Genomic DNA, 24,273 nt, shown 5'->3' on the forward strand with positions numbered 1-24,273 from the left:
GTGGGGTGTTGAAGCCAGCTGAAGCAGAAAAGTCTCTAAGACTTTTTTTTTTTTTTTTTTCATTGGTAGGGGTTTGGACTCAGGGCCTGGGCACTGTCCCTGAGTTCTTTTGCTCAAGACTAGTGCTCTACCACTTGAGCCAAAGCACCACTTCCAGTTTTCTGGTAGTTTATTGGAGATAAGAGTCTCATGGACTTTTCCTGCCCAGGTTGGTTTTGAATTGTGATCCTCAGATCTCAGCCTCCTGAGTAGCTAGGATTACAGGCATGAGCCACTGGCGCCCAACAAGACTCTTATCTCTAATAAACTACTCAGAAAAAGCTGGAAATGGCTCTTTGGCTCAAGTGATAGAGCACTGGCCTTGAGCAAAAAACATCTCAGGGACAGCATCTAGGCCCTGAGTTCAAGCCTGATGATTGACAATAAACAAACAAACCAATGAATAAATCTTTGACACTAACTGCAACCAGGGACAGCACAATGATGGGATACCTGGCCGAAGAACTGAGAAAGGAGAGGAAAGGGCGCCCCAGGGGTGTGTGCTCATCGGCTTCCATACCCCAAGTTCCTGTGACAAGCTTCTTTATTTAGTTCAGTACAGGGAGGTGGCTCTAGGTAAGTGCAGGGCCTAGGCTATCAATCCGCTTTTGGGCCAGAGGCGCGCTCAGTGACAGAGTCCTTGCCCTGGGTTTAGTCTCCATTAACACAATGAAACAACCACAGAAACTTCAAAGTGGAGACATTTCACATGCTAATCCAGGTTTCTGTTTTCTTCAGCTCAAGGCTAGCACTCTACCACTTGAGCCACAGCGCCACTTCTGGCTTTTTTCTTATGTGGTGCTGAGGAATCGAACCCAGGGCCTCGTGCATGCAAGGCAAGTGCTCTACCACAGCCACCTTCCCAGCCCTTTCTAAGCTTTCTTGAACAAGTGGACAATTGACAACATTGGGTTCACATGCTAACACGGCGACTACTGACTATAGAGTTGCCGTTTTTCTCTCTTCCTTTTCCCCCTTCCCTCCCTCCTTTCATTCTTTTTCTTTTGCAATAGTGAGATGAAACCAGGGCCTTTCCCATGCTGAGAAGTACCCACCCCGGTCCTGAGCTCTAGTCAGAAAAATCCCTGCCAGTATCTTATCTCCAGTCAACCACTCAAAAACCAGAAGTGGTGCTGTGGCTCAAAGTGGTAGAGCGCTAGCCGTGACCTGGCTTGGCACTGGTAAGGGAAGGTCAGGGCAGTTCCTTGCCCTCAGTCATCACATCTCCTGCCTGATCCAGGGAGCTGTTGGGGCCCTGATTCAGTCTTCTAGCCACAGTACCACGCAGACAAGTCAGTTGGCAAAGCTAGTGCTCTTTCTGCAACACTTGGCTGCTTCCCTTGGCACACAGAAGGGAGGCTGGTAGAGGAGAGGGTTTGTTCATCTCCACGGAGCCCCAGGGGAACACATCAGCACTCTCCTCTGAGGGAAAGGGCTTGGCAGGGATTCTCAGGGAGAGGCTCAGCTCCCTAGAGCTCCACTCTTGGCTTCTGGCTTTAGTGGCTCCAAGTTCTCACCTCCTACCACACAGGGGGACACTTTCTTCTAGTCTGGGGAATTGTGTTGTGTGATTGTTCTACCATTGTCAAATGTTCACTGATGGGTGCAGTGGCTCATACATGTAATACTAGCGTCTTGGGAGGCAGAGATCTGGGGACTGTGTTTCCAAGGCCAGACTGGGCCTAAAATGTTCACATCTGGGCTGGGAAGGTGGCTCAGTGGTAGAGCACTTGCCTTGCATGCCTGAGGCCCTGGGTTCGATTCCTCAGCACCACATAAGCAAAAAGAAAAAAGCCGGAAGTGGCGCTGTGGCTCAAGTGGTAGAGTGCTAGCCTTGAGCTGAAGAGCTGAGGGACAGCACCCAGGCCCAGAGTTCAGGCCCCACGACCGGACCCAAAAAAAAAAAAAATAAAATGTTCACATCTTAACCAATACCTGGTTGTGGTATCATACATGTTATCCCAAGCTACGGGAAAAGCACAAGAGTTGGGCATAGTAGAACAAGCCTATCATCCTGGTGACAAAGTGAAGAACAAATGGGAGGATCACAGTTCAAGTCAGCCTGGGAATAAAGTGATACCAACCCCGGGAGATGTGGTGGTGGGAGAGAGAGAGAGAGAGAGAGAGAGAGAGAGAGTGAGTGAGTATCTGTATCCACTAATGGAGCTGTTTTGAATTCTCATGCAATTCCCCCTGCTCCTGTTGTATCTGTTTAGCCCCTAGCACAGGAGAGAAATGGGTTGATTGGTTGCACAAGATTGGAATATAAAAGCCTCTCTGAAGGGATCCCCTGACAGGAAGCCAGGGCTGTAGGGTTTATTCTTTGTCACATCTCTCAGCAGTCAGCAAACCCAGGAGCTGATCCTTTCTTTCCAGGCCATCTATACTCACAGGCTGACCCAAGGCTCACTTATCTTAAGGGAGAGAAACCACATGCACTTCCCACTTCTCTTCTTGGGTTCTCCAATTGCAGTCAGAAGTAAAGGTCATTGTGTTTTTCAAGTTCAGCCCGCCTCTTGGCTTTTTGTTGGGACAGGGCTGATCTGGGGTAATGAGGACTTTCCCTTAGTGATTGCTTGTCATAGGTGGTCAGAGGTGGCACCTTCACTCTTACCAGATCCTCTCAACATTCAGAGAGGTGCGGGAAGGCTGCCCCTCCTACCTTACAGGGACAAGAATTGAGGGTCAGCCTGGAAATGGTTTGTGCCTATAATCCTAGCTTCTCAGGAGGCTGAGCTCTGAGAATTTTGGTTTGAAGCCTTCCCATGTAGAAAAGTCTGAGAGATTTACAAAGTTCTACCCCTCCAGGGCCCCCTCTGATTTCCTTCCTTCTAGTTCTCCCTTGAATACAAGAAAAGAGAGGGTTCCTGTGCAGCCATTAGAAAGGACAAAATAATGGCATTTGCAGGGAAATGGATGAACCTAGAGCAAATCATTTTGAGCGAAGTAAGCCAAGATCAGAGAGACAAACGGCACATGGTCTCCCTGATATATGGATGTTAAGTCCAAAATGCAAGGAGGTATTACTAAGTAAACAGGACTCAAGAAATGAAGGACATCTGGGGCTGGGAAGGTGGCTCAGTGGTAGAGTGCTTTCCTTGCATGCATGAGGCCCTGGGTTCGATTCCTCAGCACCATATAAGCAGAAAAATCCAGAAGTGGTGCTGTGGCTCAAGTGATAGAGCATTAGCCTTGAGCGGAAGAGCTGAGGAACAGCACCCAGGACCAGAGTTCAGACCCCATGACTGAACAAAAAAAAAAAAAAGGGGGAAGGACATCTACTTGTCATATAATTTCTAAATGACTCCATGTTTTGTTTTTTTTTGGGGGGGGGGTCCAGTCGTGGGGCCTGAACTCTGGGCCTGGGCGCTGTCCCTCAGCTCTTCAGCTCAAGGCTAGCGCTCTACCACTTGAGCCACAGCGCCACTCCCGGCTTTTTTTTTCTGCTTATATGGTGCTGAGGAATCGCACCCAGGGCCTCATGCATGCAAGGCAAGCGCTCTACCACTGAGCCACCTTCCCAGCCCCTCCATGTTCTTGACATTATATATATATATATATATATGCACATCTAAGGAGGAGGGCACAGAATTAGAGGGGAATGGGAAAAAATACAATAGAAGGGCCCATCAGCTGCACTGGACATTGATGAAAATGAACTAAGCAACTCAAGAGTAGCGATAGGAAGGAGGGAATGAGAGGGATAGAGGGAACAGCTGACACTAAGCAAAAAGAAAGAAATGTACATATCACTGTGGTGATATGTACTGTCAAAGCTTGTAGAATTCACCAACTTTACAGAACAAGATGATGACAGTATGCCTTGTGAAGATTAAAAGTGTTTGTAACTTTAAGTATCACTATCCTACAATCCTGTGAAATTTTTGAAATTTATATAACCATTTAATCTCAATAAAAAATATTATTAAACAAAAAAGAGCTGGGCCGTGTGCTGGTGCTCACACCTGTAATCCCACTCAGGAGGCTGAGATCTGAGGCTCACAGTTCAAAGCCAGCCCAGGCAGGAAAGTCTGTGAGACTCTTATCTCCAGTTAACCACCAGAAAACTAGAAGTGGTGCTGTGGCTCAAGAGGTAGAGTGCTAGCCTTGAGCTGAAAACCTGAGTGACAGTGCCCAGGCCCAGAATTCAAGCCTCATGACTGACAAAAAAAGGAAAAGAGAGGGTTCAACAGTACATTCAAATTCCCTGAGTTGTGTTTTCCTTTTTTTTCTTTTTATGCAGGTTCTGGGCTTGAATGCAGGGCTTGGGTGCTGTCCCTAAGCTTTTTTTTTACAAGTGCTCTACCACTTGAGCAACAGCTTTACTTCTGGCCCTCAGTGGTTAATTGGAGATGAGACTCTCATAGACTTTCCTGTCTAGGCTGGCTTCAAACAGCTATCCTCAGATCTTAGCCTCTTGAGTAGCTAGCAATATAGGCATGAGCCACCAGTGCCTGGCTCCTTTTAATTTTTCAATATCCGCAAAGCTAAAAGCAAGAGAGCTTTTTTTTTTTTTAATTTTATTTTATGTCTGAATCAAATGAAAATCCCAACCTGTGTTTCACCCCTTGGGTCTTCCTGTCCACATGCAGTGTGGATCATTCATTCTCCCCAGATCACTATTTACTGCATCATTGCTGCTGCACAAGAGTTAGGCCATCAGCAATATTAGGAGGTACAGGGGCAAAAGGAGATTGTCTATCTGTGTAGTGTATGCTTCCAGGAGGGACACAGTGCTGATGGACCCCAAAATCCAAGCATAACTGTAGTTTAGGTCCACACCACTATCAAAGATTAAGATGAGAGCTACAGAAATAATCTGGGCAAATATAGATGTCATGGTCCCTTCAAAAGTCTTCTTGGTTCCAGGCCAGTGGATCTCCCCCATGGTGCTGCCAAAGATGGAGGCCACAGTGTCACCTACACCCACAGCTAAGACACCAGCATAGGGGACTAGAGCCCTTGCTCCTCCCAGGCTGCCCTTCTGTGTGCAGGGTCTGGGGATCAGCCAGATGGGAAGAGACATGCCTAGGAGTAAGTAGATGTGTGTCAGGATAAGTGGCCCACTGTCTCGTTCATCCAGGAAGAGGGACAGGAGGCTCCGCAGCACATGACCCAAAGGCTTGATGCGGAAGTAGCGCACATACTCCAGGAAGATGAAAACTGCCAAACATACAGTGGCGGCCACATAAAGCAGGGGGCGATCAAAGATGATACCTGGGATGTAAGTGGCTACCACAATAAAGTGGAAGTACTTCCTGGTGATGGTGGGAGCCTGGTGCTTCTTGGACTCAGAAGATGATCGCTTAGTGTTCTGGTACAGCACCACCAGGCAGGCCACAGTGGCCAGCAGAGACCAATAAGCGAGGAGATAGATACGGGTTTCCGTCTGGAAGAGGAACTGCAGAAGCCAGAGTAAGGGGTTCTTGTGAATGAGCCAATGCAGCCAGGGCAGGACCACACCAAGGCCCAGCACACATGTCATGAGGTGGAAGAAGATGGAGGAGGCCCAGGTGCCTGAGTCCATGAAAACAAAGAGGGTGCTGAAGAAGACACCCATGAGTACCATCCCTACCACTACCACCAGCAGGAAGAAGTCCACTGGGTCTCCTTGGCTGTCTACCACAGTCAGAGAGCGCTTGATGAGTTGGTTGAGGACAAAGCTAATGCCACCCAGTACCAGCAGCGCTTCCCCAGGAGTGAAGCAGCGAGGCAGCAGGTACAGCAGGATCATATTGAGATAAACAAAGATCAGCAGGACTTCCAGGACCTCAATGACCTCACCCACGCTGAGTGAGTGTTTCATGATATAAATAATAATACCTCCCGCCAAACCAGAGATTGCACAAGTATTGGTGGGTAAGGGACGAGTGATGCCCAGTGCCAATACTGAGGAGAAGAGGGCCACGGCCATGCCCGTGGCGGCTACCACGATGCCGAAGCGCTCGAAAGGCGGGTTCTCCGCAGCCTGGCACCGCTCCTTCATGACCAGCCCTAGCAAAGGCATGACCATGGAGGCGGGCAGTAGGCCACTGTTGGCCGACATTCGGAACTGGAACACGGCGCTTCCCTGCTGCAGCAACCGGTCCCACTTGTACTGGACGTAGAAGGCCTGCACTGCGAGGGCCACCGCGCACCACGAGTATCGGTCCCACACGGCCGCGTGGATGCTCAGAACCACCGCGAACACCACTAAAGCCTCGGCCAGCACCGACCCGCTCAGCGGAGCCTTGGGCTCCGGGGCTGAGGGAGGGCACTTTCGGGTCATGTCTCCAGACCAGGGGATCTGTAGAAGCCGGGGTAACTAGGGACGCCTTGGCCTCCGGGCCCCGTCACCCCGCCAAGCAAAGGGCAGCAGCTTCACCCAGCCAGCAACCTTGCTCAGCTTCAAGGAGGAAGTCCCACCGTAGGTCACTCTGCGGCCGGGAAGCTGGCGCCGTCGGGTCACCTTGCACCGCTGGACCACAGTCTATCCAGTGGAGTCGCGGCCACTCCTCCACTCTCAGGACCTCCGCCGCGGAAGCCGCGCCGGGCCGGGCATCGCCATCTTGGCCCCGCCCCCGGGGCGTCACGTGACGCGGAAGCCCCGCCCAGGCACTCTGGCGGCGAGCGGTCACGTGGCTCCGTCGTCTGGGGGCGGGCCCGGGGCGCGCGCGCGCGCGAAGATGGCGGCTGCCGCCGGCGGGCCGTACGTGAGGTGAGGATCGGGCCGGGTCTGCGGCGGCGACTGTGAGGCGCCGGGTGGAAGCGAAAAGGGAACCGGGAGAAAGTTGGGAGCAGGAGGTGATGGCTGTGACGGGGACGACTCTGGCGGGGCGCCCAGGCTGCGGGACGGCAGGCGGTTACGTCTAAACGGTCCCGGCACGCGCGGGTCTGAGAGCGCTTCTCCGGGAGTGGGCCGGCCGCCGTGCCCTCCTCCGCGCCGGCCGCGGGGCTCCGCGCCCCGCTCCCCTCTCGTCCCTCTCGGCGCCCCACCCATGCCGCTCGGTCGCGGCGCGCCGGGGCCCTGGGCGGTCGCCGGCGGGGACCTCTCCCCGCCCGCCGTGCCCGTCCCCGCCGCCGTCTGCCCGCGCCTTCCCCGGGCCCTCCTCAGGGCTCTGGTTCGCGTCCCCGCGCTTCCCGCCCTGCTCCTCCTCCTCCCCCTCCTCCTCTCATCTGCTCATCTGCTCATCACACATCGATTCCATCGGCCGTGGACGCGTCCACCTCCTCCCGAGACCTTCCCGGCGCCGCACCAGGCTTCGGGAACCAGACGATGAATGATTAAAAAACCAAAGGCACCGTTCTCCAGTCTCGGAGCGCTTGCGGAGCCGGGCCCCGGGGAAGCGAAGCGCTTTCCAGCCTTTCATCGCAGCCCCTTCTCCCCAACCCCGAGGGGCGCCCACTCGAGTCTACCCACCACTCTGGGATAAAGGGATGGTTCAGATCGGAAGGTGTCTCGCTCCAAAGCTGTAACCAGGCCAGCCTCACCTCCATTATCGACTTTGCAGCTTGAAGTGTCTTTCTCACCATCTCCTAAAATGACACCTCCTCCTTAACTTCTTGCCTGGTCCTGCCATAACCCCGCTTTTTTCTTTCAATCTTGTCCATCCCTATCAATCCAGAACAGCATGTACATATGTATTATATCCAAGGTCCATCTTCTCTTGTATCACTTCATCACTCGCCGCTGTGAGGACCATTTTGCCTATTCCTCCCCTGCTTTTTCATGCCAGCCCTTGGACGGCTGGTGGCCTCTGGATCTCTTCCTTTTCCCAGGCCTAGTCATTGTGAAGCCTGGGTGAGCTTTTGCTACTGTAGAGTAAGAGAAGGAAAGCAGCTTCACTTAACCACACCACCCACATTTGCCAGTATGTAGTGTTGGTGCAGGGCTTGAACTCAGGCCCTTGCACTTTTTCTTTTTCTTCTTTGCCAGTCCTGGGCTTGAACTCAAAGCCCTGGGCACTGTCCCTGAGCTTTTTTTGCTCAAGGCTAGTACTTGAGCCACAGTGTCACTGCTGGCCTTTTCTGTTTATGTGGAACTGAGGAATCCAATCCAGAGCTTCATGCATGCTAGGCCAGCACTGTACAATTAAGCTACATTGCTGTCTGGGCCTTGCACTTTTTTTTTTGTCCATCCTGGGGCTTGAACTCTGGGCCTGGGCGCTGTCCCTCTGCTCTTCAGCTCAAGGTGAATGCTCTACCACTTGAGCCACAGCACCACTTCCAGTTTTCTGAGTGGTTTATTGGAGATAAGAGTCTTATGGACTTTCTTGCCCGGGCTGGCTTTGAACTTTGATCTTCAGAGCTCAGCCTCCAGAGTAGCTAGGATTACAGGTGTGAGTCACCAGCGCTCGGCAGCCCTTGTACAAAATTTTTTTTTGGTCGGTCGTAGGGCTTGAACTCTGGGCCTGGGTGCCCTTCAGCTCAAGGCCAGTACTCTACCACTTGAGCCACAGCACCACTTCTGGTTTTCTAGTGGTTTATTGGAGATGAGTCTCACAGACTTTCCTTGCCTGGGCTGGCTTTGAATTGTGATCCTCAGATCTCAGCCTCCTGAGTAGCTAGGATTACAGGCATGAGCCGCTGGTGCCTGGCTTGTACAAATTTTGCTTGGCTGTTCTCACTTGAGCCATGCCTCCAGACCAGCTTTTCTGCTAGTTAATTGGAGATAGAGTTTCAGCAACATTTCTGCCTGGGCTGGCTTCATACCTTGATCATCAGATCTCACAGGCCTGAGCCACCTGTGCCCAGCTGCCAGTATACTGGGGAACCTACCAAATTTATCTTTGAAGATGGACTATAACTGGCACTGGACATATTTACTAATTTTATTTTGGTATGGAGGATGGAACTCAAAATCTCAAATGCTAGGTTAGCATTCCAGCTCTACACCCCGATTTCAACTCTAGGTGCTGCTTTGCTGATGAATCCTAGCAGTTGGAATTGTACTGAGCAGACTTCTGTTTCAGGGCTGGACTAAGAAAACGGTGCCAGTGGCTCACACCTGTAATCCTAGCTACTCAGGAGGCTGAGATCTGAGGATCGCAGTTTAAAACCACCCTGGGCAGGAAAGTTGGTGAGATTCTTATCTCCAATAAACCACCAGAAAACTGGAAGTGACACTTGGCTCAATGGTAGAGTGTTCACCTTGAGCTAAAGAGCTCAGCGACAGCATCTAGGCCCAGAGTTCAAGCCCTAGGACCAACAACCACAGTAATAACACTTCACTTCTATTCTTGGTGCTTGCTGATTTGTGTGTTTTTTGTTGTTTTGTTTTGTTTTTTGGTCATGGGGCTTGAACTCAGGGCCTGGGCACTGTCCTTGAGCTCTTTTGCCCAACACAGGGACTTTATGCTTGATCTGGCTTGGAACCAGGATCCTCACATCTCAGCCTTCTGACTAGCTAGGATTATAGGGGTGAGCGGCTCTTGTGTTGTTCACCTGTCACTTTGAGCCACAGTTCCAGGGTTTTTTTTTGTTTTGCTTTTTTTGTGTTTTGTCAGTCATGGGGCTTGAACTCTGGGCCTGGGCACTGTCCCTGAGCTCTTCAGCTCAAGGCAAGTGCTCAACTACTTGAGCCACAGCGCCACTTCTGGTTTTCTGAGTCTCATGGACTTTCCTTCCCAGGTTGGCTTTGAACCCCAGTCTTCAGATCTCAGCCTCCTGAGTAGCTAGTATTACAGGTGTGAACCACCAGCGCCTGGCTAGTTCCAGGGTTTTGTTTTGTTTTGTTTTGTTTTTAGGTGGTTAATTGGAGATGAGTCTTACAGACTTTCCTGTCTGAGCTGGCTTCAATCTGCTATTCTCAGATCTCAGTCTCCTGAGTAGCTAGGCTTATAGGAGTGAGCCACCAGAGTCCAACTTGCTTAGATTTATCCATGAAGCTTTATCACTTAATTCACACTTCCACTTCTAGTGGTTAATTGGAGGTAAGAGTCTCAGGGACTTTTCTTCCCAGGTTGGTTTCAAAACTTGATCTTCAGATCTCAGCCTCTTTTTTTTTTTTTTTTTTTTGTCGGTCATTAGGCCTGAACTCTGGGCCTGGTTGCTGTCCCTCAGCTCTTCAGCTCAAGGGGAGCACTACCACTTGAGCCACAGCACCACTTCTGGCTTTTTCTACTTATATGGTGCTGAGGAATCAAACCCAGGCCTCATGCATGCAAGGCAAGCACTCTACCACCGAGCCACCTTCCCAGCCCCTTTCAACCTCTTGACTGGCTAGGTTTGCAGGCATGAGCTGCCAGTGTCCCTGTCCAGATGCAACTGGAGACAGTTACAATGGTTAACTCTGGAATTATGCAGCCTTAGGTTCAACCTCTGGTTCCACTATGTATTATTTTTATGACTTTAGGCAAGTAACTTAACCACTCTAAAACTTTTATATTTTTTGATAAGATAAATGAGGATTATAATAATATTTGCATCATAAAAAAGAAAAAGTAAGAATGAAACATTTTGGTTTTTATTTTTTATTTTATTTTTATTTTTGCCAGTTCTGGGGCTTAAACTCAGGGCTTGCACACTGTCTCTGAGCTTCTTTTGCTCAAGGCTAGCATGCTACCACTTAAGCCACAGTGCCACTTTTGGCTTTTTCTGTGTATGACCCTAGGGCTTCATGTATACAAAGCAAACACTCTACTACTAAGCCACATTCATAGCCCTTTATTTAATTTTTTGTGACAGTACTGTACTTGAACTCAGGGCCTCATTCACTTGCTTGGCAGTTTTACTCAAGGCTAGTGTAGTGCTCTATTTCTTGAGTTACAGCTCCACTTATATTTTTTTTGGTGGTTAATTGGAGATTCAAGAATTTTATGGACCTTCCTGCCTGGGCTGGCTTTGAGTAGTCAATCTCAGTTTCCTGAGTCGCTAGGATTACAGGCATTAGCCATTGGTGCATACTTTACTTTTTTTTTGTGGTGCTTGGGATTGAACTCAGGGCCTTGTAAATGATAGACAAGTAGTTTTCTACTACTACTACTGAGCCATACTTCATCCCTTATGACTTTCTTGAGAAGGTTTTTTCCCCCCCTCCTTGCCTGGCAAGTATGAGGGTATGAGGCTCTGAATTAAAACCCTAATACTTGCCAGGCAGACACTACAGCCGTACATCTTTTTTTTTTTTGTCAGTTGTGGGGCTTGAACTCTGGGCCTGGGTGCTGTCACTTAGCTCTTTAGCTCAAGGTGAATGCACTACCACTTGAGCCACAGCACCACTTCCGGTTTTCTGAGTGGTTTATTAGAGTCTCACGGGACTTTTCCTTCCCTGGCTTTGAACTGGGATCCTCCTATCTCAACCTCCTGAGTAGCTAGGATTACAGGTCTGAGCCACCGGCGCCCACCTTAGAGCCATACCTCTTTTGCTTTAGTTATTCTGGTGGGTCTCACATTTTTGTAAAAGTAGATTGCAAATGGTAATCATCCTATCTGTCTCCTTATAGCAGAGACTACAGTGTATTCTCTCATGTCCAGCATATTAATTGAGATAACAAGGCACATTGAAGACAGGATCTAATATGTATTTTATTTTATTTAATCTTGTATAGGTCTGCTTATGACATTTTTAACATATGAATATAGTAACTATTCATGGTGATTGTTAGATTTCATTGAGGATGTCAGTTGTATCTTGTAGTTAGAAAATTTTCTGGAGCTGGTGAGGGTCCTGAAATGGAAGTAGTGCTTTGCTTCTATTGATTAATTAATTAAGGCTAATTAGTCAATCTACCTCTTCTCATTACAAAGTAATGACTACAAAGGAAAAAGCTAGTTAATTAATTTTGACTCCAGGGCCTTATGATGTTACTATAATTTATTAGTACTATATTTCATCTTAATTGTAAGATGCATATTTTTCATACTTTTTTTTCCCTGGTCCTGGGGCTTGAGCTCAGGGCCTGGGCGCTGTCCCTGAGTCTTTTTCTGCCAAAGTGTACTGCTCTACCACTTGAGCCACAGTGCCTCTTCTGGGACTGTGTAGTTTGTTAGAGTAGTTCGTTGGAGATAATAGTCTCGTAGACTCTTCTCCCCTTGCTAGCTTTGAACCTGAGATCCTCAGATCTCAGCCTTCTGAGTAGCTAGGATTACAGGCGTGAAACACTGATGCCCAGCTTGAGATTCTTTTTCTCAAAGCTAGTGCTATACCACTTGAGGCATAGTGCCAATTCTGGCTTTTTCTTTTCTTTTTTTTTTTTTGGGCCCGGTCGTGGGGCCTGAACTCTGGGCCTGGGCGCTGTCCCTCAGCTCCTCAGCTCAAGGCTAGCGCTCTACCACTTGAGCCACAGTGCCACTTCCGGCTTTTTTCTTTTTTGCTAATGTGTTGAGGAATTGAACCCAGGGCCTCAGGCATGCAAGGCAAGTGTTCTACCACTGAGCCACCTTCCCAGCCCAATTCTGGCTTTTTCTAGTAGTTTGTTGGAGATGTGTCTCATGGACTCTCTTGCCCTACTCAGCCTCCTGAGTAATTTTTCCATACTTTTTTTTTTTTTTTTTGGCAGTCATGGGGCCTGAACTCTGGCCCTGGGCACTGTCCCTCAGCTCTTCAGCTCGAGGCTAGTGCTCTACCACTTGAGCCACAGCGCCATTTCTGGCTTTTTCTGCTTATGTGGAACTAAGGAATCGAACCCAGGGCCTCATGCATGTAAGGCAAGCACTCTACCACTGAGCCACCTTCCCAGCCCAATTTTTCATACTTTTTAATTACTCCAATTGACATGTCTTATTCTTGATAAGTATAAACTTGATTGCTTGTTGCAAGCATTACTTTCTTAGGAGATCATAAGTGATGATATGATTCAGTTAATAATGTCTTTAGTTATTTTAAACTTTTGAAGTTCTGGGAATGGAGTCTAGGACCTTGAACATGTTAGGCAACTTCTCAGTGCTCTACCATTGAACTACCTCCAACCCCAATGTCATTTTTTTTTTTTTTTTTGCCAATCCTGGGCTTGAACTCAGAGCTTGGGCACTGTCTCTGAGCTTCTTTTGCTCAAGGCTAGCATTCTACCTCTTCCAGCTTTTTCTGCTTATGTGATACCGAGGAATGGAAACCAGGGCCTCATGCATGCTAGGCAAGCACACTACCACTGAGCCACATTCCCAGGGTGCCCCCCCCCCCCAGTGTCATCTTGAGAGTTTTCAAATACAGCGGCTATCTTCTTTTTTTTTTTTGGCCAGTCCTAGAACTTGAACTCTGGGCCTGGGAACTGTCCTTGAGCTGCCTTTGCTCAAGGCTTAATATTAGCTCCACTACTTCTGGTATGGCTCCACTTCTGGCATTTTCTTTTTTTTTTTTTATTGTAAAGATACTATACAGAGGGTTATAGTTACACGAGTAAGGTAATGAGTACACTTCCTGTTGAGCATTGTTACCCCCTCCATTGTTTTCCCCCTACCATCCCTTCCCTCCCTACCTTCCCCGAGGTTCTTTTTTTTTTTTTTTGATTGTGATTAAGTGATTACATAATTCCCCGAATTTCACAGTATTGTGGAATAATGATGCTCATTTTTTTTTTTTTTTTTTTTTTTATTGTAAAGCTACTATACAGAGGGTTACAGTTATAATGATGCTCATTTAAAGTCACAAGTTCATTCTAACTTTCCTGGAGCAAATTGTCTATCACAGTCTATAACATATAACGGTGTATACATGTTATACACCATACATGTGATCAGCAGCATGGGGATATTTAGTAGTGGTTCGACAGATGAGTGGGAGTTCTTTGTTTCTTAAGTCCTGTTAGTTTTGTCGTATCACCTAAGATTTTGGATTTAGCATCCACTTATCAGGACTTCTGGCATTTTCTGAGTAGTTTATTGGAGATAAGAGTCTCACTGACTTTCCTGGCTTTGAACTAGCCTCCTCAGTAGCTAGAATTACAAGCATGAGCCACGCAGCATGCTCTCTTCAATTTTTAATATGTGACTTGTTTGGTTTAGGTGAAAATCTTAAATTCTTTGTTTTTATTTTGGTCATCAAATTTCTTTTTTGCTAGAATAGCAAAATGACCCCTGCTTTCTCATTTTTCAGGAGCAGTAGGGAACTGTGGACAATTCTACTTGGAAGATCAGCTCTGAGAGAACTGGTAAGTGGTAGGGTAGATTCTTTTTTCTTTGGTACTAGGATTTGAACTCAGGGCATCTTACTACATAGCCTAGAATGCTAGCACTTGAGCCAGGCCTTCAGCCATGCTTTTTGCTGTTTTGGAGATGGAGTCTCCTGCGCTTTTTTTTTTTTTGCCATTCTGGGGCTTGGGAACTGTTCTTGAATCTTTGTGTTCCAGGCTAGCACTCTGCCACTTGAGACACATGCCACTTCTGGCTTTTTCTAAGTAGTTTATTAGAGATAAGAGTCTCACAGACTTTCCTGCCCAAGTTGGCTTTCAACTGTGATCCTCTCAAATCTCAGCTTCCTAAATAGATAGTATTGCAGGCATGAGCCACCGATACCTGGCAGTCTAATTAATTAATTAATTTACTTTTTGTTGGTCATGGGGCTTGAACTATGGGCCTGGGCGCTGTGGCTCAGCTCTTCAGCTCAAGGTGAGCACTCTACCACTTGAGCCATAGCACCACTTCTGGTTTTCTGTGGTTTACTGGAGATAGTCTCATGGACTTTCCTGCTGGGGCTGGCTTTGAACTGTGATCCTCAGATCTCAGCCTCCTGAGTAGCTAGAATTATAGCTGTGAGCCATCGGTGCAGCCCGGCTTGAGGCTGTGATTTCTAAGACATTGTCAAGTATATATCAATAAAGGAGAATTGTTTATATTGATCATTGGGTGTTCTGACTCTGTAAGGATAAAGTAGTAGGATGCCATTCAGTCATTATTATTAACATAGTTTTACACCTATTTTAGGGTCTTACTATAACAGTTGCCAAAAGGAAACTCGCACGTGGTTTAAGGGAGGAGGATTTATTGAGAGAGAGAGGAGAGACAAAACTTCCGCCTGCACAGATGGAGGAGTGCAGGGCAAGAGAGCTTATGGCAGGAAGAGAAAGGTTATAAAGGGGAGGGTAAGGGAAGAGTGTGGCCACACGAGATGTGGAGGTAACCTCACAGGATGGGGATTCAGAGCCTGAGGGACCTCATACTGCCCCTACGCATGCTAGTTGCCTGGTTACAGGTGCTGGAGATTACTAGGGTGCAGGAGGAAAGAAGCAAGAGAAGGGGCCATGGCCCTATCATTTAATATCCCTCCCCCTCCCTCACCCCTCCATCAGGGTTTGAACTCGGCCTTGTGCTTGATTGCTTAGCTAAAACTTTGCCAGTTGAGCCACACGCCTTCACTAGCTCAGCTTGTTCCAGGCCAGCACTCTGCCACTTGAGCCAGTGCCACTTATGGCTTTTTCTAAGTAGTTTATTAGAGATGAGTTTCACAGACTTTCCTGCCCATGTTGGCTTTCAACTGCAATCCTCAAATCTCAGCTTCCTGAGTAGCTAGGATTACAGGCGTGAGCCACCAGTGCCCTGCAGTTATTTTGGAGATGGAGTCTTGAAGAGAACTACAGTCCTCTGGATCAGCCTCCTGAGTAGCTAGGGTGAGTCACTGGTGCCCCCTAGATCTCTATATCTTTTGATATGCCTTCATTTTATAATTGCACTTCTGGAATGAATTCTCAGAGTACGGAATCCTGAAAATGTCTTGTGCATAATGGAATAAGTGCATGGCTCAGGTGGTAGAACACCTGCCCAGCAAGTATGAAACCATGAGTTCAAACTCCAATGTTTAAAAAAATAATAATTGGCCAGATGTTGGTGTCTTATGCTTATAGTCCTAGCTATTCAGCTGAAAGATCTAAGGATCACATTCAAATCCAACCTGGGCAGGAAAGTTTGTGAAACTCTTATCTCTAATGAACTACCAAAAAGTCGGAAGTGGGAGCTGTGTCTCAAGTAGTAGAGTGCTGGCCTTGAGCACAAAAGCTCCGGGATAATGTGCAGGCTCTGTGTTCAAACCCCTGAATTGGCACCCAAAAAAAAAAAAAAAAAACCCACAAAAATTTGCATATAAGGCACTTCACATCATTATTTATTTTACAGCTTTTTTTTTGTTGTTGTTGGTCATGGGGCTTGAGCTCTGGGCTTGGGTGGTCATGGGGCTTGAGCTCTGGGCTTGGGCGCTATCCCTCAGCTCTTCAGCTCAAGGCAAGCGTTCTACCACTTGAGCTACAGCGCCACTTCCATCACATCATTATTTATTTTAATAAAGTATTATGGTCACTTTAAGTTATCTACTATTAAGAGAATGGTAGATTATGATCTAGCTACTTGCCTTGGTAATCATTAAAAAGTATATTTGTCAGAATTCCCATAATAAGGTTAAATTGTTGTGCCACCATGTTAAGCAAAGGAGGTTACAGAATTCTGTATTGAAAATGATCTAAACTATTGGGGGAAGTACATTTTAAAGACTGAAGGAAGGAGCTGGGAATGTGGCCTAGTGGTAGAGTGCTTGCGTAGCATGCATGAAGCTCCCTGGGTTTGATTCCTCAGTATCACATACACAGAAAAAGCTGTGGCTAAAGTGGTAGAATACTAGCCTTGACAAAAAGAAGTTCAGGGACAGTGCCCAGGCCCTGAGTTCAATTCCCAAGACTCACAAAAGGAAAAAAGGACTATGTCATGCTTAGTGTGATTCTGAAATCTTCCAATTATTCTTTTGCAGAATCAGATTGAGGCGGAACTGAATAAACATTGGCATCGGTTGTTGGAGGGACTTTCATACTATAAACCTCCCAGGTATGGCTGTCCCAGGTGTCAGCATGTAATTCCCTGGTGATACTTACCCTTACATGCGGTTTTGTGATATTATTGGGCTAGCTAGATCAGGGAAAATACAAGTTGGTTTTATTTATGGTGTAATTTTTTCTGTCTATTCAAAGAAAAGGAAATGGACTGTAAATGTATAATGTAGAATTTAAATGTCTAATTGTGTGTGGATGAAGATTTATTAACTATTCAGTTAACACCTGTAATATTGCAATTCATTATGTTTGTGTCTGCACTAAATACTGAGATACAGCACTGCTTAGTGCTACCAGCTGCTAACCCTCGTATAGTGCTACTTATTATGTGCTGTTTATATTTCTAAGCCCTTGACTTAAAAGTTACTTAAGGCAAAAAGTTTTAATCAGAATATTCATTGTAAATTATTTAATACTACACCACCTTTTGAGGTATTATTTTTAGCTTTGCAGAAATACATGTCTGTTTTTGTTTTGTCTATTGTCAGGCTTGAACTCAGTGTCCTGGCATTGTCCCTGAGCTCTTTTGCTTATGGTTAACACTCTACCACTTTTTTTTTTTTAATTAATTTATTTTTTTTGCCGGTCATGGGGCCTGAACTCCGGGCCTGGGCACTGTCCCTCAGCTCTTCAGCTCAAGGCTAGCGCTCTACCACTTGAGCCACAGTGCCACTTCCAGCTTTTTCTGCTTTTGTGGTGCTGAGGAATCGAACCCAGGGCCTCATGCATGCAAGGCAAGCGCTCTACCACTGAATTGCCTTCCCAGCCAACACTTTACCACTTTGAGCCAGCTCCACTTCTGGTTTTCTGGAGGTTAATTGGAGATAAAGAGTCTTCTAGACTTTGTGTTGCTGGCTAGCTTTGACCTGAAATCCTCAGATCTCAGCCTCCTGAATAGCTAGGATTATAGGTGTGAGCCACTAGTGCCTGGCTTTTTTTTTTTTTGTAATTGGAAAGTGGGAAATAATATGATGATATTTGTTAGGATGTGATAAAATAAATCAGAACCTCTTTTTGTTGTTGTTGGTGGTAGTTGTGGGACTCTGGCCTGTGCACTGTCCCTCAGCTCTTCAGCTGAAGGCCAGCACTTTACCACTTGAGCCACAGCGCCACTTCTGGTTTTCTGGTGGTTTATTGGAGATAAGAGTGTCATGGACTTTCCTGCCTGGGTTGGCTTTGAACCACGATCCTCAAATCTCAGCCTCCTGAGTAGTAAGGATTACAGGTGTGAGCCACCAGCATCCAGCTTGAAATACTGTTCTTACTACTTGATTACCAAATGTGTATGAAGCCAGGCGCTGGTGGCTCACACCTGTGATTCTCGCTACTCACAAGACTGAGATCTGAGGATTGCGGTTCAAAGCCAGCCCAGGCAGGAAAGTTGGTGATACTCTTTTTTTTCCTTGAGATGATAGCATTTTATTTTATTTTATTTTTAATTTAATTTTATTTGTGAACATACTGTACAGAGGGGTTACAATTACATGGGCAGGATAATGCGTACATTTCTTACCAAGCATTGCAGCCTCCTCCTTTGGTTTACCCTTCACATCCCTTCCCAGCCTCCCCCCTCCCCCCCAATCCCAATCCCCCCCCCCCCCCCCCCCCCCCCCCGTGATACTCTTATCTCCAATAAACCACCAGAAAACCGGAAAGTGGTGCTGTGGCTCAAGTAGTATAGCTAGCCTTGAGCTGAATTGCTGAGGGATAGTGCCCAGGCCCAGAATTCACGAACCTCAAAAAAACAAAAAACAAAACAAAAACCCCCAAACCCAGAGTGTATATAATTATGCCTCTGACATCAGTGATGATGGTGAGTTGACTTGGTTAAGGTACTGCTTGTCAGGTTTCAAATTACATTTTCCTTTCTTTTCTCAGTTCCTTGGAAATGGGTCACTAAGTGTATCCCATTCCCTCCGTCCCTGTCCCCATTCCTGTCCCCATTCCCGTCCCCATCCTTGTCCCCGTCCCCTCAGTATTAGGAACTAAGTACTAGGGTCTTATGCTGTACCCTCAACCCAGTGTAGCCCATTGTAATGTGGGACAGTGGTGAAATTAAACTCGAACTCCTTAGGAAGTATCATCTACACATGAAATTAAAAATTCTTTCTAAGGAAGACTACTCTCCTACATTCAGCCCTGTTTATATCATTTGTTTATATTAGTATGCATTCGAATATATTTATACTGGCTTTATGTTTTTTAGAGTACTGGGGATTGAACATAGAGTCCTACATTCCTGCTTGGAATGTATGTGCTTTACCACCGAGCTATGTCTGAGCTACACTCTTATACTTTCTTCCATGTTTGGCCATAGGGAGTTGTTCTGGGTGTCTTTGTCCTTTTGACTTGTCCACATCCTTCGGATTTGGGAATACTTCCTTACTTTCTGGCATTCCAAAGTGCTTCAGATTCACCCTTTATCTTTCTTATCTCAGCTGTAGAAGCACCCAGTTCTGCCAGGTGACCCGTGGGTCATGCCTATAATCTAGCTAATCAGGAGGCTGAGATCTGAGGATTGCAGTTCAAAGCCAGCCCAGGCAGGCAAGTCTGAGGGACTCTTATCTCGTTAACCACCAGAAAACTGGAAGTGGCCCTGTGGCTCACCTTGAGCTGAAGAGCACAGGGATAGCACCCAGGTCCGTATTTCAAGCCCCATGACCAACAAAAACAAAAGAAACCCACAAAAACAAAATGAGCACCCAGTTTAATACATTTTGGTTTCTTTTATTGGAAAATGGTATCTAGCTGCTGAGTATGCCTGTTATGACTGGGCATCATAAATTCTAAGTCTTTTCAGTAGGTTTGGCTTGTGTACTAACAGACCTGTTCTTAAATTTTATCTTATTTTTTTAATTAACTCTGAGATTTTTTTCCCCCCAGTCCTGGAGCCTGAACTCTGGGCCTGGGTTGTTGTCCCTTATCTCTTCAGGTCAAGGCTAGCACTCTACCACTTGAGCCACAGTGCCACTTCTGGCCTTTTCTGTTTATGTGGTACTGAGGAATTGAACCCAGGACTTCAAGACTGCTAGGCAAGCACTTTACCATTAGGCCACTTTCATAGCCAAGTGTGGAATTTTCATTTGTTTGTTTTGGTTCGTTGTGGGGCTTGAACTCTGGGCCTGGGCGCTGTCCCTGATCTCTTCAGCTCAAGGCAAGTGCTCTACCACTTGAGCCACAGCGCCACTATTGGTTTTCTGGTGGTTTAATAAGAGTGTCAAGGACTTTCCTGCCCAGGCTGGCTTCGAACTGCATTCCTCAGATCTTAGTCTCCTGAGTAGGATTACAGATATGACCCACCAGCACCTGGCACAAGTGTGGGATTTTTGGTATTATTTTTTCTTTTTTCTTTCTTTCCTTTTTTTTTTTTTTTTTTGGGTCCGGCCGTGGGGCCTGAACTCTGGGCCTGGGCACTGTCCCTCAGCTCTTCAGCTCAAGGCTAGTGCTCTACCACTTGAGCCACAGCACCACTTCCAGCTTTTTTTCTTTTTGCATATGTGGTGCTGAGGAATCGAACCCAGGGCCTCATGCATGCAAGGCAAGCGCTCTACCACTGAGCCACCTTCCCAGCCCTTATTTTTTCTTTTTAAATTTTGATAATACCACTGATAAGGTGGTTATAGCAATATATTTCATGGAATTTGCAGGGCTCAAAAATAATGAAACTGAATAAATCTACAAATGATATTGTTATAACCAGAGTTTATTAGCAGACATCATACTGTTTTGTTAGTTGGGCATAACCAGTTCTGTGTTTTATAAAAGTCTATAGAGGTAGTTGTGTACATTTTGTGATACAGTGTAGAAAGTAAGCCTGTAGTAAAAATATTTTCAAGTATTCTTATCTTGCACCCCTGGGAGGTCATTGAAAATGAAATAACACATTATTTTTTTCTTAGTCCAAGTTCAGCAGAGAAAGTGAAAGCTAATAAAGATGTGGCTTCACCACTGAAGGAACTGGGCTTAAGAATCAGCAAGTTTTTGGTGAGTAAAAATGAGCACTGTCTTAGTTTATTACTTGGCTTCAGTGCTAATGATTGCTGGGGGAAATTCTGTTTATTTCAATTTTGGAGATTTTAACTGGGCATGTTAACATTTCAGACATATCCAAGTTTCAGCGTTTTTTTACCATATGTCACAAATAAAGTTGCCTGATCCATTTACTTTACTACATATGGTAGAATTTTCTTCAGCATATATGTGTAGTTCTAAGGTGACTATGTTTATATTTAAGTATGTAGTTGTTGGGCTTTTTGTTTTGTTTTGTTTTGGTCAGTCATGGGGCCTGAACTCTGGGCCTGGGCACTGTCCCTCAGCTCTTCAGCTCAAGGCTAGCGCTCTACCACTTGAGCCACAGCACCACTTCTGGCCTTTTGTGCTTATGTGGTACTGAGGAATCAAACCCAGGGCCTCATGCATGCAAAGCAAATACTCTACCATTGAGCCACCTTCCCAGCCCAAGTTGTTGGTTTTTTATTTTGGGAGCCCAACTGTGCCTACTGCTCTGTTAATATGTTTTAAAAAAGTGAATAATTAGCACAGTTCTTAATTTATCATGCTAATTACAGGCCGGTGATTGGTCCCTTTAATCTCCTACAGGTTAAAGTAGTTATGTTATATGCAGTTTGTATATTCAAATGCTGTGTTCATGCCAGAGGACAGTTTCTAGAATGCTCTCTATCCTTTGTGTGGCCTGTGAGGCTAGATGACTATCTCACTGCACAACTCTATGTTTCAGGGTCTTGATGAAGAGCAGAGTGTGCAGTTATTGCAGTGCTACCTTCAGGAGGATTACAGGGGTACTCGGGACTCACTGAAGGTTTGTTGTGTGTCTAGCTCCTGCTCCCTTTCTCCTTTTTCCTTGTAATCAACAGAGGTAGGTTATTACTTACAGCTTTTTTCCTAAAGGCCTAAAACTGAAAGATTTATATGATCTGAAGAGAAATCAGAGTATCCTAAAGGCTTAAAGACCATGTACGTAAGGTGATATATGTCTCATACTTAGAGGGCTGGAAGGGACAAAGAATGACATATTAATCAGATTTAAAAGAATATCCAAACCTATCCTCATTTTATGTGTGAAGAGACTAGAACAAAGGAGAGAGGGACTGACTTAGGTTAAAAATAAGAAATTGTTTACAGAGAAAATGGGCAATCATAATGTTGCAGGTGAGGTACACATTTGCATGCTTTATCTATCTGTAAGATGACATTTTGCCATCTATTTTTTTCCTCAGACGGTTCTGCAGGATGAGAGACAGAGCCAGGCCTTAATCTTAAAGGTTAGTACTAACTACATTACTGTTCTTTGGTGTGTAATTGAGTGACAATTTCTTTCTTTTGTTGAGAATTTTTTTTTGTTTTTTTTTTTTCTTCTGCTTATGTGGTGCTGAGGAATCGAACCCAGGGCCTCATGCATGCAAGGCAAGCACTCTACCCACTGAGCCACCTTCCCAGCCCGACAATTTCTTTCTTTCTTTCTTTTTTTTTTTTTTGTTGGTCGTGGGGCTTGAACTCTGGGCCTGGGCACTGACCCTCAGCTCTTCAGCTCAAGGCGGGTGCTTTACTGCTTGAGCCACAGCACCACTTCCAGTGTTCTAGTGGTTTATTGGAGATAAAGAGTGTCACGGACTTTCCTGCCTGGGCTGGCTTTGAACCGTGATCCTCAGATCTCAGCCTCCTAAGTAGCCACCTGCACCCGGCTTTGAGTGACAATTTCTTGACTTTCATGTCTTTTTTTTTTTTTTTTTTTTTGTCGGTCGTGAGGCTTGAACTCTGGGCCTGGGTGCTGTCCTTCAGCTCTTCAGCTCAAGGCGAGCACTCTACCACTTGAGCTATAGCGCCACTTCCGGTTTTCTGGTGGTTTATTGGAGATAGGAGTCTCACAGTCTTTCCTGCCCGGGCTGGTTTTGAACCGTGATCCTCAGATCTCAGTCTCCTGAGTAGCTAGGATTACAGGTGTGAGCCACCAGCGCCTGGCTGTCTTTTTTTTTTTTTTTTTTAAAGATTTTCTTTTTTTTTTTTTGGACCGGTCATGGGACCTGAACTCTGGGCCTGGGCGCTGTCCCTCAGCTCTTCAGCTCAAGGCTAGTGCTCTACCACTTGAGCCACAGCGCCACTTCTGGCTTTTTTCTTTTTGCTGATGTGGTGCTGAGGAATCGAACCCAGGGCCTTGAGCATGCAAGGCAAGCGCTCTACCACTGAGCCACCTTCCCAGCCCTCTTTTTTTTTTTTTTTTTTTTTAACATATTTTTATTGTGAAAATACTGTACAGAGGGGTTACAATTACATGGGTAAGATAATGAGCACATTTCTTATCAAACATTGTAGCCTCCTGCTTTGTTTCCCCTTCCCATCCCTTCGTATCCTCCCCCCCACCCCCCCACCAAAGTTGTAAAGTTCGTTTTTCGACATAATGACTGACTTTCATGTCATATTGAGTAAGCTTATTAGCTCTTTTTTGTTTGTTTTTTGTTGTTGTTGTTGTTTTTTTGGTTGGTTGTGGGGCTTGAACTCTAGGCATGGGTTCTGTCCCTGAGCTCTTCAGCTCAAGACTAGCGTTTTACCACTTGAGCCACAGTGCCACTTCTGGCCTTTCCTGTTTATGCGGTGCTGAGGAATTGAACCCTGGGCCTCAAGCTTGTGAGGCAAGCACTTCCAGTCCCTATTAGCTCTTTTTTTTTTTTTTTTTTGGTCCGGTCATGGGGCCTGAACTCTGGGCCTGGGCGCTGTCCCTCAGCTCCTCAGCTCAAGGCTAGCACTCTACCACTTGAGCCACAGTGCCACTTCCGGCTTTTTTCTTTTTGCTTATGTGGTGCTGAGGAATCGAACCCAGGGCCTCATGCATGCAAGGCAAGTGCTCTACCACTGAGCTACCTTCCCAGCCCAGCTCATTTTTTAAACCAAGACTTGAACTCAAGTATAGCATCTAGGCTCTGAGTTCAAGCCTTTTTGGACTAGCACACACATACACACAAAACAGTTGTTTATCTAACGTACCTAGCTGAAGAGTTTTTTCAAGGATATTTTTTGACTATTGGTGGTAACAGCAAGTGTATTGATATCTTCTCTCTAAATACAAATTTCTTTTATCATTTAACGATTTTCTTTTCATGGTAGGGATTGAACCACTGGCATTGCTCAAATGGCAGAGCGTTTAGCAAGTATGAGCCTCTGAGTTTAATCGCCAGTACTGTAATACACACACATACACACACGATTTCTGAAATAGTTTCCTATTTGATATTTAATGAGACAACTACATTAGTTATAAGCCCTTACAGCATATAGCTGTGACATTTTTTATTGTTATTTATATGTATTTATTGTTAATTTTTTTTGTGCCGGTCCCAGGGCTTGAACACTGTCCCTGAGCTTTTTTGCACAAGCGCTCTTACCTCTTGAGTCACAGCTTCACTTCTGGCTTTTTTTGGTAGTTAGAAATAAAGAGTGTCGCAGGCTTTCCTGCCCAGGCTGGCTTTGAACCGTGATGCTCTTATTTCAGCCT

General features: G+C 46.1%; 2 protein-coding genes across 3 annotated transcripts in view; one reads left to right on the top strand and one right to left on the bottom strand.

Moving 5' to 3' along the window:
- Positions 1-4,534: 4,534 nt before the first annotated feature.
- On the bottom strand, positions 4,535-6,590 carry Dolk (dolichol kinase). The gene has a single exon (XM_042681025.1). The coding sequence runs from the start codon at positions 6,305-6,307 to the stop codon at positions 4,691-4,693; it is 1,617 nt and encodes a 538-aa protein (XP_042536959.1). The 5' UTR covers positions 6,308-6,590; the 3' UTR covers positions 4,535-4,690.
- An 83-nt stretch (positions 6,591-6,673) lies between these two features.
- Positions 6,674-24,273, top strand: part of Nup188 (nucleoporin 188) — a 59,812-nt gene continuing 42,212 nt past the window's right edge. For both annotated transcript variants that reach the window (XM_042681023.1, XM_042681024.1), the window contains exons 1-6: positions 6,674-6,736; positions 14,051-14,105; positions 16,688-16,761; positions 20,666-20,750; positions 21,505-21,585; positions 22,004-22,048. In XM_042681023.1, the coding sequence (XP_042536957.1) occupies positions 6,705-6,736; positions 14,051-14,105; positions 16,688-16,761; positions 20,666-20,750; positions 21,505-21,585; positions 22,004-22,048 (372 nt within the window). In that variant the 5' untranslated portion in view covers positions 6,674-6,704. The remainder of the gene's footprint in view (positions 6,737-14,050; positions 14,106-16,687; positions 16,762-20,665; positions 20,751-21,504; positions 21,586-22,003; positions 22,049-24,273) is intronic.

This window comes from Dipodomys spectabilis, unplaced genomic scaffold (genome assembly GCF_019054845.1).
Source record: "Dipodomys spectabilis isolate Male_0828 unplaced genomic scaffold, ASM1905484v1 ptg000067l, whole genome shotgun sequence".
In the NCBI taxonomy this organism is placed as follows: domain Eukaryota; kingdom Metazoa; phylum Chordata; class Mammalia; order Rodentia; family Heteromyidae; genus Dipodomys; species Dipodomys spectabilis.

Coding starts and splice junctions, on each gene's coding strand:
- Dolk (XM_042681025.1), bottom strand. CDS start 6,307: ATGACCCGAAAGTGCCCTCCCTCAGCCCCGGAGCCCAAGGCTCCGCTG.